This window comes from Littorina saxatilis, linkage group LG12 (genome assembly GCF_037325665.1).
Source record: "Littorina saxatilis isolate snail1 linkage group LG12, US_GU_Lsax_2.0, whole genome shotgun sequence".
NCBI classification, from domain to species: domain Eukaryota; kingdom Metazoa; phylum Mollusca; class Gastropoda; order Littorinimorpha; family Littorinidae; genus Littorina; species Littorina saxatilis.
In genome coordinates this window covers 57,133,381-57,147,541 of record NC_090256.1, presented here as the reverse complement: position 1 = coordinate 57,147,541, position 14,161 = coordinate 57,133,381, and the positions used below count along the sequence as shown (strand labels likewise).

Here is a 14,161-nt window from a genome sequence, read left to right as displayed (position 1 = left end):
GAGAGAGAGAGAGAGAGGGGATACACACACACACACACACACACATCAAAGATTGATGTGATAGCTTTTGATCAGACTACTTTTGTGCAGGAGATGGGAGGTGCGCGTAGATACTGAGCTGTACACGCATGTCTTTATTCCTGTGTTCACCTTTCCAAAGCACGACCTATCCCGATCGGTAAAACAAATTCCACTGCCTTGTAACAACAAGTATTGAAAAAAATCCACACTTCCTGAAATGTGATTGTTACACGGGGACAATGCACCGTTTCAAATGGAACAAGAACGCCGAAGAATCTAAAACGCAAGTAATTTCCATCACACGGTGACGTTTTAAGATGCACGGGTTGTTTAACATAACAAAAATTAATACAACACTCCCGCAAATTAGCTCACTAAGACATGGGACCAATAAATGGGAAAACAAAGAAAGTGCAGATCTAGAGCACAAAGAACGAGGTCTTGACCGTCATCAATTGAACAAAGCAATGACCCCCCCCCCCCCCTCTCTCTCTCTCTCAGACACAGACACACACACACACACACACACACACACACACACACACACACACACATACACACACACACACACACACACACACACATACACACACACACACGCACGCACACTCCACAGATAACGTCTACATCTTTTTCAACACAACATTTTGCCTTGAAAATGATGTCTGTTTTCATTCGCAGATTTTGCTCTGAACATTTTTCATCGCGACGTAAAAGAACAATCAGCGATTATGCAACAGCAACAAAGGATAATAAATAATATAACTTTGTCAGCTCTGTCTGAAAAAGACAAGTAGGCTGACGTTGATGAATTAAGGTTTGGACTAAGTTGTCAGCCAATGGCTGATGCGCACGAGTAAGTTACCAACCGAGTGGGAGTCAGCCGCGATTAGTTCAAATTGAGGTTTGTTTGTGATTTCAACCAATCCAACCGCGCGGCTGGCTCCCACTCGGTTGGTAACTTTCTCGTGAACATCAGTTCAGCTCTCTGCGACATTAACGACGCAGTCGTGACGGTTAGACCTGAAGGTTTCGGGCCAGACATCTGCACGATCATTTTCAGGCCATGGTTTTTAAATTAAAGATATAGTAATAACCTCATGTTTGCGCGTATGACCTGTTTCGTGACTCAAATTAACCAGAAAAATGAAACTCATGTATGCAAAACCACGGTGCTTGCTTTCAAGAAAATACAGTAAGCACGCTTTTTTTATTCATCTTATTTCTTCAGTTGCGTAAGAAAAAACCGCAAGTTTATTATATCCTTAATTTAAAAACCATGTCAATTACTCACAGAAATATTATACTTCTGTCTGAACAGCCCTTTTCCCCCTTACAGGCGTATGAAAGGTCAAAAATATTGGTCTGCAGTTTCAAAAACGAATCATACATGTAGTGTTCACCGACAGACACTATGCGGACAGTAATTTTTTCTGTCTCTGTTCGTTTTAACAAGTTTACTGATTATACCGTCGCACGCATAGAAATTCCACATCAGTATTACATTTTAAGATCAGCATGCGAACAAATCCGTCCTGACGATTTTAATTCACAATATAAGCACATTCAGCTGTCTGTGGCGGTTGCAGATGATAAATTGTGCATTTCAACGACAGGACACATCACAGAGGACATGTCCTATGTCAACGACAGGACACATCACCGATTTGATGTCCCATTTCAACGACACGACACATCACAAATGCCATGTCCAATACCCACACGTGACTGTTAGTGTCGGACAGCAGGCCACGGCGTGATGTTCAACAGGCCTGCAGCTGCTTGCCGTCCAGTCCCCGAGGTTTGGACTTAGAGAACCGGCACTTGACAGAGGACTTGGTTAGAAACGTGTCCGCGTTGTTGTCTGTACCATTGTCCGAAGAGTCCCCTTTACCGGGGTTTAGCGGCGCAAAGCGGGTGTCTTTATGAGTGACGCCCCATGAAGCGTGGGGTCTGTTGGACTGCAGCGAGTCTCTGTCCTTGGAGCACGAAGCCTCCCCTTCACGACAGCAGTCTTTGTCCTGGTCCCGGGACGCCGGAGCCCCCTCATAGCACGCCGCTTCCGATACGCCGTCTTCTTGGGACGAAGCCAGTCTTTCGTCGGCCTTCGTGGAAGTATGGACAGGCGGGCTCTGGGGCTCCTCGGCGTCCTCGTACTCGGCCAGCTTGCTGAGCTTGTGATGGGTGAAACTGATGGACTCTTTGAGCACCGGCTTGCTCGGGCCGAACCTCAGCTTGTGGCCCTTGCGGAAGGAGGCCGGCGGCGGGGTCGGGGGGCGGCCGTTGTGCTGCCTGAAGAGGTCCTCAGGACAGGTGTTAGCGCGGCGCCGAGGGGTGGCGTCCATGCCGAAGAGGCCTCCCTGGTCATGGGCGTCGTGCAGGTCGCTAAGCTCCTGGTCCGTGCCGCAGTCCTCCACCGTGATCTCTGGCAGCAGCATGATAGGCAGCTTGCAGCCAGCACCCACCGTGGGGTCGGAGTTGGCACGGGGCCGGCCTGTCTCGTCTACCGTCAGCAGGTTTCCGTCACACCTGCTGCTGTGCGGGCTCGCCATTCTCTGCACACACACACACGAAGAACGAAGGGTTACTCTTGGTGGGAAAGGAAGGACATGACACGGGCTGAGGAGTCTTCATTTTGTGAGAAACACTTACACAACAAAAGGATTAACCTTAAATGGGGAAGAACTGTATAACTTTGAAGCAAAGAAAGGCGAAGTACGGGAGTAGTACTGTGCAACACAGACAGATACTGTATGAGATGGGGACACAGGACACACACACACACACACACATCCACACACACACACATCCACACAGACACACACACACTAACAGACACTCGCACACACACACACACACACACACACACACACACACACACACACACACACACACACACACACACACACACACACACACACTAGCGCGCGCGCCGACAAATCACACAAGGTTTATGTGTGAGAGCTCATGGGGCAATCTTTACACCGCGCAACATAGACGGACAGGCTTTATAATGAAACTCCTCACATTTCTTATGCAAACCCTCCGATTTAAAAATCCCTTTCTCGTGTGACATTCATGATTTTTCACTTTATTCGTAATTTTCAGGGACTAATAATTTCAAACTTTAAGAGTCGTAATATACGGAAGGACAATTTTGTAGAATTGGTAAGATTGGAGCAGAGATTATTGTTGTCTGTGACCTGAATCTCTAGACTGATAAGAAGTACAAATCACGCTGGGTTTTGAGAGTAATGAAACAAAGCGTCATAAAGAGGCATCGATGGTCAACAACAACAAAAGAAACAGAACAGAAACAAAGAGTAACAGAAAATTTAACAAGTCGCGAAAGGCGAAACTACATTTAGTCAAGCTGTCGACGTCGAACTCACAGAATGAAACTGAAACTGAACGCACTACATTTTTGTAGCCGCCGGCTATTTATAGCCGCCGGCTACTTAGGTTTCGCTCTCGGTGTGTGTTTGTTGTTAGTTGAAGAATGGGGACTGTATCTCTGGTACTCTGGGGTCACTTGAGCTCAAATATGGCGAGTAGCTTGGAATTGTGGGGCCAAGAGTTTGTGCAAAAAATTACGTTCCTAACGGTAGGCAAACGGAAGATATTAGCTTTACCCGCTTTTGGCACCCGGCCAGGAAAAACAATTCCTGTAAAGCGGGTGCTAAAGATTTCGCATGAGGACGCGCATTTCAACCTAACACTTGACGTCGAAGACATGTGCTAAGTGAGACCTAAAACCTTTATACACGAAGCATGGAAGCTTTTACAAAGCATGGGCGTGTACACTAGTCAGATAACATGTTTTTTTAATTCGTTTCAGCTGTTGTCAAAGACGTTTTCAACTTAAATGGAATGTGTACTGTCATTGCGTATGTCTGGGTTTGAAACATCGTCCCGCGGGGCTCGCCATGCCTGCAGCTGGTGTCAGCTAGACGTGAAAGATCTCTGGAGGTAATTGAAGATGTCTACTCTTCTATAGTTCAGTTGTCACGGCTTCGGGTAAGGAAAGGGTTGTAGTGTACAGGCGTCTCAGTGGTAAGTCGAGACTATCAGAATATACTCTAAGAGAGGCTCACTTTTGACGAGCCCACGATAGCTAAATTGTTTAGGGCGTACATGTGGTAAGGCGTAGGTGCGAGGTTCGACACTCCTCATGGCCCGAATATTTTAAAGTTTATCCCCGAGTACGCAGTACTGGTGATCCAAGCAAATAAGAGAACAACGTTGAAGTGACAATGACTAGGTTTAAAATGTCCCTTATCAGAAAGTTCAACCTCAGTCCTTTGATGTTTATTAAACACATTTTCATATAAAGTTGGCGCTTCATATGAAAAAGTGGCTTTGAAATTGACCCTAATCCTTCTTTGGGCTCTGTAAATGTCGTTTGGGGCTATGGTTGTAAAACGGTATCTACTGGTCACCCCAATGTATAAACTGAAAACTCTTTCTGCACCAGAACACGCAGAAAGGATTGTATCTGCCTGATGTCTGATGCTTTTCAAAATCCCCAACCACTAACACCTTCAAAACGGACATTAACTGACACTGTTGTTTTTCCCTATATAATCCTTACTATTTTTCCGAGACGTCGTCGTGTTGTGTATTTAGCTTGCCACAACCTCATACATGGTCCTAAAAGTTAAAGTTGAAGAAAATACTAAAGATAAATGAACAAGCTGACGCAGTGTCATTCGCACCGTGAATCCCCCCATGGGAACATACTAAAGTCTGGTTCCAAATAGGCTCATTTTCCTTCTATTTCTTTGTATTTCTGCCTCGTAGGGGTAGGGGTGTTCAAACCAAAGGCACCTTTAAACCAAAATTCAAATCACACATCTAAGACACTCAGCTGGTAAAAAATTCCAAACAATCCTAAAAGTACTTCACTACTAAAAATGCTTTTAAAAAGAGCCGTTATTTTTCCCTCTATATTCAGTATTGTGTTTTCTGCGAACATGTAGTCTATTTAGATGGTTGTCGTGTGCACTTGAGTTGCTAAAGCGTTTTCAGTTGGGCATATGTCGCAAAGCAAAGAATTAGCCCTTTGAAAACCATCAGAACTGTCACACAAAAATAACATTTACCTATCTCACCAACTGACCAAACATAGGTCTTTTCCTTATGTATTATGTATTGTCGTGTTTTTTGTAGCATACTTGTGAAAACAGCCACCACTGTTGTAAATGATACTTTAAAGAGCATTATTTCATTTTTACAGTTGAAGGACAACCTGGACTGCCGTATATTACAGCTGTTTTACAATCAGCCCAAATTTTCTTAACAAACGTATGTTAAGAACAACTCCCATAGTGAAATTGAAGGAAAACAAAGTGAAAATCCCCCTGCCATAGAGGAGCTAAAGAATCAACAATAAACGACTGCATGGATAGCTTGATGCACGAATGCATTGCGGACATGTTTGTCTCCAACCAAGAGAAGGTTCCAAAAAATCACTTTTGTGCTTCTTATTATACAGTGACGTCAAAGACAGCCTTTTCTGCTGTTCATACATTCAGGGGTTATGGTTACACTAAACGACGTAGTTGTAGCCATACTGCCATCCAGATTTATTTTTTCCTTGCGAGCAGTCACAGGGTGTTTGTGCTGTCTGCCAACCGTTAGATGACCCCGCCCAAGTCTGTCAAGGGACCGTTTGACCGTTATAGAACGCGTCTTTTTGATTTTTTGGCACAGTTGGAAACGGTTGATTTTTATCCCTACCATTGTTTCCAAACATTATATAGGAATGTTTTGTGAAGAACGGATAATAGCCGCTACTTGCATGTGTAGCAAAAGTGAGCGTACATACTCACCCTGGTCGTCCAGCCGTTGTCCGTTGCCCGACTTTATCTGTCTGTACTGAACATTACCTTTGGATATTTCTCCAACGCTATGAAGTGTTGCAACGCTAAAATGTTGCAAAATGTTGTATGACCCCAAGAGCTCAAAAAAGATACTTGAGAACGTCAAGGTCACAGGGAGAATGAATGTGGTCTAAAAACTGCAAAATTTCACATTGTGCCAGTTTTCTGGAAAACAAATTAAAAACAGCGGGCTTAGTTTTGTATGGTATACAAGAAAAAGAAAGCCTTATCTTCTGATACCATTTTGGTTGACCTCGCTTCAATGTCAAGGTCAGAGGAGCCCTTCAAAGTTGAATTGTAGACATATTTTGATGTGAGCTTGCCCCTTTAACTTTACTATGGACGATATCTCTTACAAACTTAAACACTGAGTGGGGCGTTTGTTAGAATTTCATAGTGAGCCACATCTGGTCACATATCGTTAGGGTCAAGGTCACATTGACCCCTATGAAAAATGTGACCAAGCCGGGTAAAGAAATCCATGTGTCTTGGTAAAAAATCTTAACAAAACAAAGCCCATGCGACTCTCATGCTTGACCTTTGTCTTAAAGTGACCTTGACCTTCAGGTGACCTTGAAGGTGAAGGTCTAACAACTGAAGCTGGCAAGGACATTGTACACTATTAGAACTGGTTTACAGATTTTTTCTACCAAATTACACATGACCTTTGGCCAAGGTCAAGATCATCAAAGGTCACACATCACAAGGCTATCAATTCAAGACATAGGAAGCATAAACATACTTATTGGCACTTTCTACAAAGAGACATTGTCACTTTTAGTGATTCAATTGCCCGTTTCAGTCACATTTCATAAGGGGCAAAGTGACCTTGACCTTGATGATATGTGACTAAATGTGGCTCAATATCAGTATATAACATGTGCCCCACACAATTATGAAGTTTGAAAGATTTTTTTCATAGTTCAGGGTCAAGGTCACTTCAAAACATGTATACAATCCAACTTTGAAGGACTCCTGTGACCTTGACATTGAAGCGAGGTCAACCAAAATGGTATCAGAAGATAAGGCTTTCTTTTTCTTGTATACCATACAAAACTAAGCCCGAGATATTATTTCACAAGATCGTTCACCGCAAGGTGCCAAACTACTTATTAGCGATATTGCCACCATTGATATCAACTAATAACTCATATCACCGGCGCAGACCTCTAGACAGGAAAGTTCCATCGTCTAAAACTGAATTATATAGAAACTCATTTCTCCCATCTACTACACAACTCTGGAATTCTTTACCTGACTATATAAAACTTAGTGATTCCCTAAGTGAATTTAAGCACTTTTTGTCAAAAAACGATTTAAGTCCGCCGTGTTATTTTTATTCTGGAGATCGCATGTCACAAATAATTCACTGTAAGCTCAGGTTATATATAAGTGATCTCAATAACGATCTAGTGAGACGTCACGTTGCTACAGATGCATCTTGTGACTGTGGATTCCCGTCCGAATCCGTACAACACTTCATATTCGATTGTCCAAATTATCGCGAAGCACGTCAAGAAACTATACATACCCTCCCTAATCACACAATTCACCTCCCCCACCTTTTAAACGGAGACAGACAGTATTCTTTAGATTTGAACAGGAAAATTTTTTCCACCGTACACTCGTTCATTGAACGTTCTGGCCGCTTTGGGCAAGTCAGAATAAATGCTCTACAAACCGGACAACAACTTTAACTTCTGCACATCTCCTACCCATCCCTCTTCTTTTATTCATCTTCTTTCCCTCCTTCCTTCCTTTACTGTCTTTCTTTATAATCATTATGCAACGTTCATTACGTTATTAATAGATTTGGTTTATTGAGACAAATTTTTCACCCGTTACCGCCTTATGTTGTACTGTCATGCAGGAACACCACTATAAGCTTCTAGCTTGTTGCTGTTTCTGTGAACTTTGTATACATGTCATGATTGTAACCCTTGTTAAAATAAACTTATGTTTAAACCAAAACTAAGCCCGCTGTTTTTAATTTGTTTTCCAGAAAACTGGCACAATGTGAAATTTTGCAGTTTTTAGACCACATTCATTCTCCCTGTGACCTTGACGTTCTCAAGTATCTTTTTTGAGCTCTTGGGGTCATACAACATTTTGCAACATTTGGTGTTTCTTCACTTCATAGCGTTCGAGAAAAATCCAAAGGTAATGATTTGTACAGACAGATGAAGACGGGCAACGGACAACGGCTGTACGACCAGGGTGAGTATGTACGCTCACTTTTGCTACACATGCGAGTAGCGGCTATTATTCGTTGTTCACAAAACATTCCTATATAATGTTTGGAAACAATGGTAGGGATAAAAATCAACCGTTTCCAAATGTGCTAAAAAATCAAAAAGACGCGTTCTATAACGGTCAAACGGTCCCTTAACAGACTTGGGCGGGGTCGTCTGACGGTTGGCAGACAGCACAAACACCCTGTGACTGCTCGCAGTAAAAAAATAAATCTGGATGGCAGTATGGCTACAACTACGTCGTTTAGTGTAACCATAACCCCTGAATGTATGAACAGCAGAAAAGGCTGTCTTTGACGTCACTGTATAATAAGAAGCACAAAAGGGATTTTTTGGAACCTTCTCTTGGTTGGAGACAAACATGTCCGCAATGCATTCGTGCATCAAGCTATCCATGCAGTCGTTTATTGTTGATTCTTTAGCTCCTCTATGGCAGGGGGATTTTCACTTTGTTTTCCTTCAATTTCACTATGGGAGTTGTTCTTAACATACGTTTGTTAAGAAAATTTGGGCTGATTGTAAAACAGCTGTAATATACGGCAGTCCAGGTTGTCCTTCAACTGTAAAAATGAAATAATGCTCTTTAAAGTATCATTTACAACAGTGGTGGCTGTTTTCACAAGTATGCTACAAAAAACACGACAATACATAATACATAAGGAAAAGACCTATGTTTGGTCAGTTGGTGAGATAGGTAAATGTTATTTTTGTGTGACAGTTCAGGGCCCGTATGCTTATGGGGGAAGTTCGCGACAACTCCCGAAGTTTTGAGTGACATCGGAAGTACTTGCCTCACTTTCGTATGCATGGGCCGGAAAAAGGGTTTACCTCGAAGCAAAGCGAGGAAGTAACTCAGGGTATTTTGCGACTACTTCTAAAGTTTTGAGTGACATCGGAAGTACATCCTCACTTTCGCATGCATGGGACGAAAAAAGAGTTTACTTTGGAAGCTAACGAGGAAGTAAATGAGGGTAAATGTACTACAGCCAGACCCAGTAGTAAACACGCTACTTCCACAGTTTCTCAGTGCAAAAAGGCAGGGCTTTTCTTCAGTTTTTCATGTCAAACCGAGCTGACGCTCCCAAAGAGAGAAAATAGAGGGAAAAGTCGTATCTTCTGCATGCATTTCGTGCAAATTTCCCTGAATACAAACCTGAGTTGCCAGCTTTGACTTTTGTTTGTTCTGGGTCATTGGCCACCACTCTTTCATTCCCGCTTATACGAGGGGGTTACTGTGTTTCTATGAAAATGGGCGTCGTTGTGTGCATGTGTGAGTGTGTGTGTGTGTGTGTGTGTTTGTGTGCGTGCGTGCGTGTGTGTGTGTGCGTGTGTGTGTGTGTGTGTGTGTTCGTTCGAGTGTTGAAGTGTAAGTTTCTGCTATTTTTTTTGTCATTGCTTTATCTGTGTGTGTGTGTGTGTGTGTGTGTGTGTGTGTGTGTGTGTGTGTGTGTGTGTGTGTGTGTGTGTGTGTGTGTGTGTGTGTATTTGTGCGAGTGCCTGTCTGCCTGTGTGTGCGTGCGTGCGGGTATAATTGTGCGTTTGTTCCTTCATACGTTTGTTTGCGTGTTCGCGCGTGCCGTGTGTGTGTGTGTGTGTGTGTGTGTGTGTTTGTGTGTGTGTTTGTGTGTGTGTGTGTGTGTTTGTGTGTGTGTGTTTGTGTGTGTGTGTGTGTGTGTTTTCGATGTTATGTGTGTGTTCGACGGTGTGTGTGTGTGTTCGACGGTGTGTGTGTGTGTGTGTGTGTGTGTGTGTGTGTGTGTACCCACTCCCCACACTATGATGAGCTGACTATATTTGCGCCTTGATATTTTATTCATGTTCTTACGTTTTATGCTGTTTATTGTGATTCACCACACCCGAGTTTATCGTAATTGAGATAATAAAGTGTTCTATGTCTATGTATTATGTCTAATACACATGCACACACGCACGTAGGCTACAAAAATCCAATCTTGACTTTGAACTTTATATAAACATACAGTCCTCTTCACAATTAACGAGGACAAACGTAATTTACAAACACCTAAGTACAACAATTTTTCTGTTTTAAAAATTCGGACACACATTTTCTCAAATAATATGAAATTCGCTGAACTTATCTTCTTTTCACTACACCTTATATCTTGATTCCCAAAAAATGGAGTTCTGCCTTTTTAAATTTACCAGTAACACAAACATTCGCTCTGACCAAACTATTTTTGTCCAGCAGTTTTACCGATACACAATCATTAAAAAAAACACTACAAAAAGAGTTTTAAGTTAACCGACTTCGCTACCACATAAACAACCTTTTTTATTGTCCCCAACATTCTGGTCAACGAAATCATTATTATAAAAGACAGTCATTCTATTTAAGGACAATTATCACAGCTTTCGTTCAACCAGTTAAAAACAACAATTATAGTAAAAGCTACAGCGCGATCAACGTTTGCCCATTTACGAACTCGCGATGAGATTTGTTTCTTCTGGTCACCAAGCCTACCGTTTACAAACGCATGCGCACTAATTGGGATTCCCCCAATTTTCTCGACCTTGACCTCAGAACTCTCGAAGCCACTACTTCGGCGTTCAATTTAGCTCGTGCATACCGAGTAGCTGGCAACTTTGCTTTCGAAGTTCCCACTTCCAATGTCAAGGGCCTCTCGCTTGACATAATTATACGACGATATCGCATCTCAAGGGTCCTTACCCATCCAAAAGAAACCTCCAGCGCATAATACAATTGCAGGACATTCCGTTTTTAAAGGCAGCTCATTGGGAAATTATCTCAGACACAATATCGAAGACGTGAAATGCGTCAATCGAGCAACTGTCGTAACTTGGCTACAATGAGACGGTCTCCTACCTTGCACCATAGACACGGACTGTGACATTCTTGTTTAATTTAGGTGAAATGCTTAAAACAGAGTGACTCAAAAGCGACAGTTCGATCAGTTACTGACCGAAAAAAACGTGCTCGAGTCATTCGGCGAAGGTGGCGAGCTTTCAAACCAGCACGACTGAATAACTCAGAATGCCTTTTTTCATCATGCCTCTATTCTACACGAGTAACATAGTGCAGTGGTAACGGTTCCGGACTCTCGTTCATTTGCTCCGGGTTCAAGTTCCGCCGGGAGCTATATATTTTTTATTAATCTTTTCCTTTTTAAGCCTCCGCAATTGCATTCCGGCTGCAAAAACCGGGTTTTGCCTCTGTGTTCATTTTATTCATTTGCAAAAGAAACCTTCCTATGCTTTGAAAAAATCATATCATGTCTTGACTTTCAACTGTACGCGCGTGTGAAAATGTGTGTCACTACGGTGAGTATGTGTGTGTGTGTGTGTGTGTGTGTGTGTGTGTGTGTGCCGTGTGTGTGTGACGTGTCACTTGTGTCATCATAGTTTCAGTGTGTGTATGAGTGTAGATTGAGAGAGAATGAGAGAAAGTGAGAGAGAGTGAGTGTGTGGTTATTTGTTTGTGACTGTGTGCGTGCGTGTATGGGTGCGTGTGTGTGTGTATATGTGTGCGCGCGAGCGCGCGCGTGTGTGTGTGTGTGTTTATGTGTGCCGTTAGTGTCACTTGTGTCATAGTGTCAGTATGTGCATGAGTGTACGTTTGTCTGTGTGTGCGTGTGTCGTAAGAGAGAGAGAGAGAGAGAGAGAGAGAGAGAGAGAGAGAGAGAGAGAGAGAGAGAGAGAGAGAGAGAGAGAGAGAGAGAGAGAGAGAGAGCGACACTTCTTTGGCAATTTTGGACCAGACAGCGTCTTTATGTTTAACAGTTAGACTGTTCTGAAATCAGAATAACCGTTCTTTCGTAAAACACTTCTGTCAAGAGTACACAATTTCACCATCTGTGTCTACTTTCTTTTTGAGCGGCACACGTGCCTTGCCATTTTCGTTGACTGCCATGTTGATAGAAACGTGCGCATGCGTATTAGTAGGGATTCCCCCAATTTCCCCGACCTTGACCTTAATACTCTCGCTGTCACTACTTTGGCGTTCAAGTCAGTTCATGCATTGTGAACAGTTAGAAAGTTGACTTCGGGAGTTCCCACTTCGAAAAGAGGCCTCTACTTCCAGTGTTTCTTACTTCTAGTTCATGCATACGGGCCCTGATGGTTTTCAAAGGGCTAATTCTTTGCTTTTCGACATATGCCCAACTGAAAACGCTTTAGCAACTCATGTGCACATGACAACCATCTAAATAGACTACATGTTCGCAGAAAACACAATACTGATTATAGAGGGAAAAATAACGGCTCTTTTTAAAAGCACGTTTAGTAGTGAAGTACTTTTAGGATTGTTTGGAATTTTTTACCAGCAGACACCCTTTCACTGCTGAGTGTCTTAGTATTGTAAGATGTGTGATATGAGTTTTGGTTTAAAGGTGCCTTTGGTTTGAACACCCCCACCCCTACGAGGGAGAAATACAAAGAAATAGAAGGAAATTGAGCCTATTTGGAACCAGACTTTAGTATGTTCCCATGGGGGGATTCACGGTGCGAATGACACTGCGTCAGCTTGTTCATTTATCTTTAGTATTTTCTTCAACTTTAACTTTTAGGACCATGTATGAGGTTGTGGCAAGCTAAATACACAACACGACGACGTCTCGGAAAAATAGTAAGGATTATATAGGGAAAAACGACAGTGTCAGGTAAAGTCCGTTTTGAAGGTGTTAGTGGTTGGGGATTTTGAAAAGCATCAGACATCAGGCAGATACAATCCTTTCTGCGTGTTCTGGTGCAGAAAGAGTTTTCAGTTTATACATTGGGGTGACCAGTAGATACCATTTTACAACCATAGCCCCAAACGACATTTACAGAGCCCAAAGAAGGATTAGGGTCAATTTCAAAGCCATTTTTCCGTATGAAGCGCCAACTTTATATGAAAATGTGTTCAATAAACATCAAAGGACTGAGGTTGAACTTTCTGATAAGGGACATTTTAAACCTAGTCATTGTCACTTCAACGTTCCCTTCACTAAAGTGGCTAAGATGCCTGGATCATGGGGTCCTGCAGACTTTAATTGTGTGTCTGTCTGTCTATCTGTCTGTTCGTCTCGACTTAACAGCTTATTGCTGGGAAACTACTGGGCGCAGTTCGTTCAAAAGTTGATACACTAACTTGATAATAGGTCCGATTGATCGTATTAAAACTTCATAATGTTACCTGGGACCTAAATGCGAAATAAACCACAAAAAAACGACTTGGCGGTGGGAGGAATTCGCGGTGCAACAGCCAGCCAGCCAGTCTGATAGAACGGTGCAAGGTCTTGGCAAACCAAGACTATGCCATACTCGTAGCAAAGCCGCCGAATGGTACCGTAAACCAAGAATAGTGACGTAAGAAAATAGAATGTCGTCTTTTGATTTGGAACGTGACGTGTTTTAGAATGGAGATGTGGTAGTGTGTGTGTGTGTGTGTGTGTGTGTGTGTGTGTGTGTGTGTGTGTGTGTGTGTGTGTGTGTGTGTGTGTGTGTGTGAGAGAGAGAGAGAGAGAGAGGGAGAGAGAGAAGGAGTGAGTGTGTGTGTGTGTGTGTGTGTGTGTAAATGTCTGAAGAGTACTCGGGTCCAGCGCGAGCGTTTTTTATTATTTTCATCGGAGCATGCAGCTTTCACTTTTTTCTTCTGCACTCCTTTCTCGCTCTCTCTTTCATTTTATTTAAATTTTTGTAATTTTTTTATATTCTTTTTTTTATTTTTTATAAAAAAATGTTATTTAGTTTTTTTTCTCAATTAATTGAGGTGGTCGAGGACGACCCCTCTTCTTCAAAGCCTTGGGAGAGGTGCACATGACTCTCCCTCCCTCTCTCTCTCTCTCTCTCTCTCTCTCTCTCTCTCTCTCTCTCTCTCTCTCTCTCTTTTTTTTTTGTGCTCTTCAGTAAAACTCTGTTTGTCTGTCTGGCTGTCTCTCTCTGTCTCTGTCTCTCTCTCAGTCTCACACTCTCTTTTTGAGGGGAGGGAGTGTCATTTCTTGAGCTATCTATCTATCTATATATATATAATCCAGGTGTTCAGCACTG

At 42.6% G+C, this 14,161-nt stretch overlaps 1 protein-coding gene across 1 annotated transcript in view; it reads right to left on the bottom strand.

The window, feature by feature from the left end:
* Nucleotides 1-673: 673 nt before the first annotated feature.
* Nucleotides 674-14,161, bottom strand: part of LOC138982342 (uncharacterized) — a 40,118-nt gene continuing 26,630 nt past the window's right edge. The window contains exon 2 of the mRNA XM_070355595.1: nt 674-2,576. Within this exon, the coding sequence (XP_070211696.1) occupies nt 1,785-2,573 (789 nt within the window). The 5' untranslated portion in view covers nt 2,574-2,576 and the 3' untranslated portion in view covers nt 674-1,784. The remainder of the gene's footprint in view (nt 2,577-14,161) is intronic.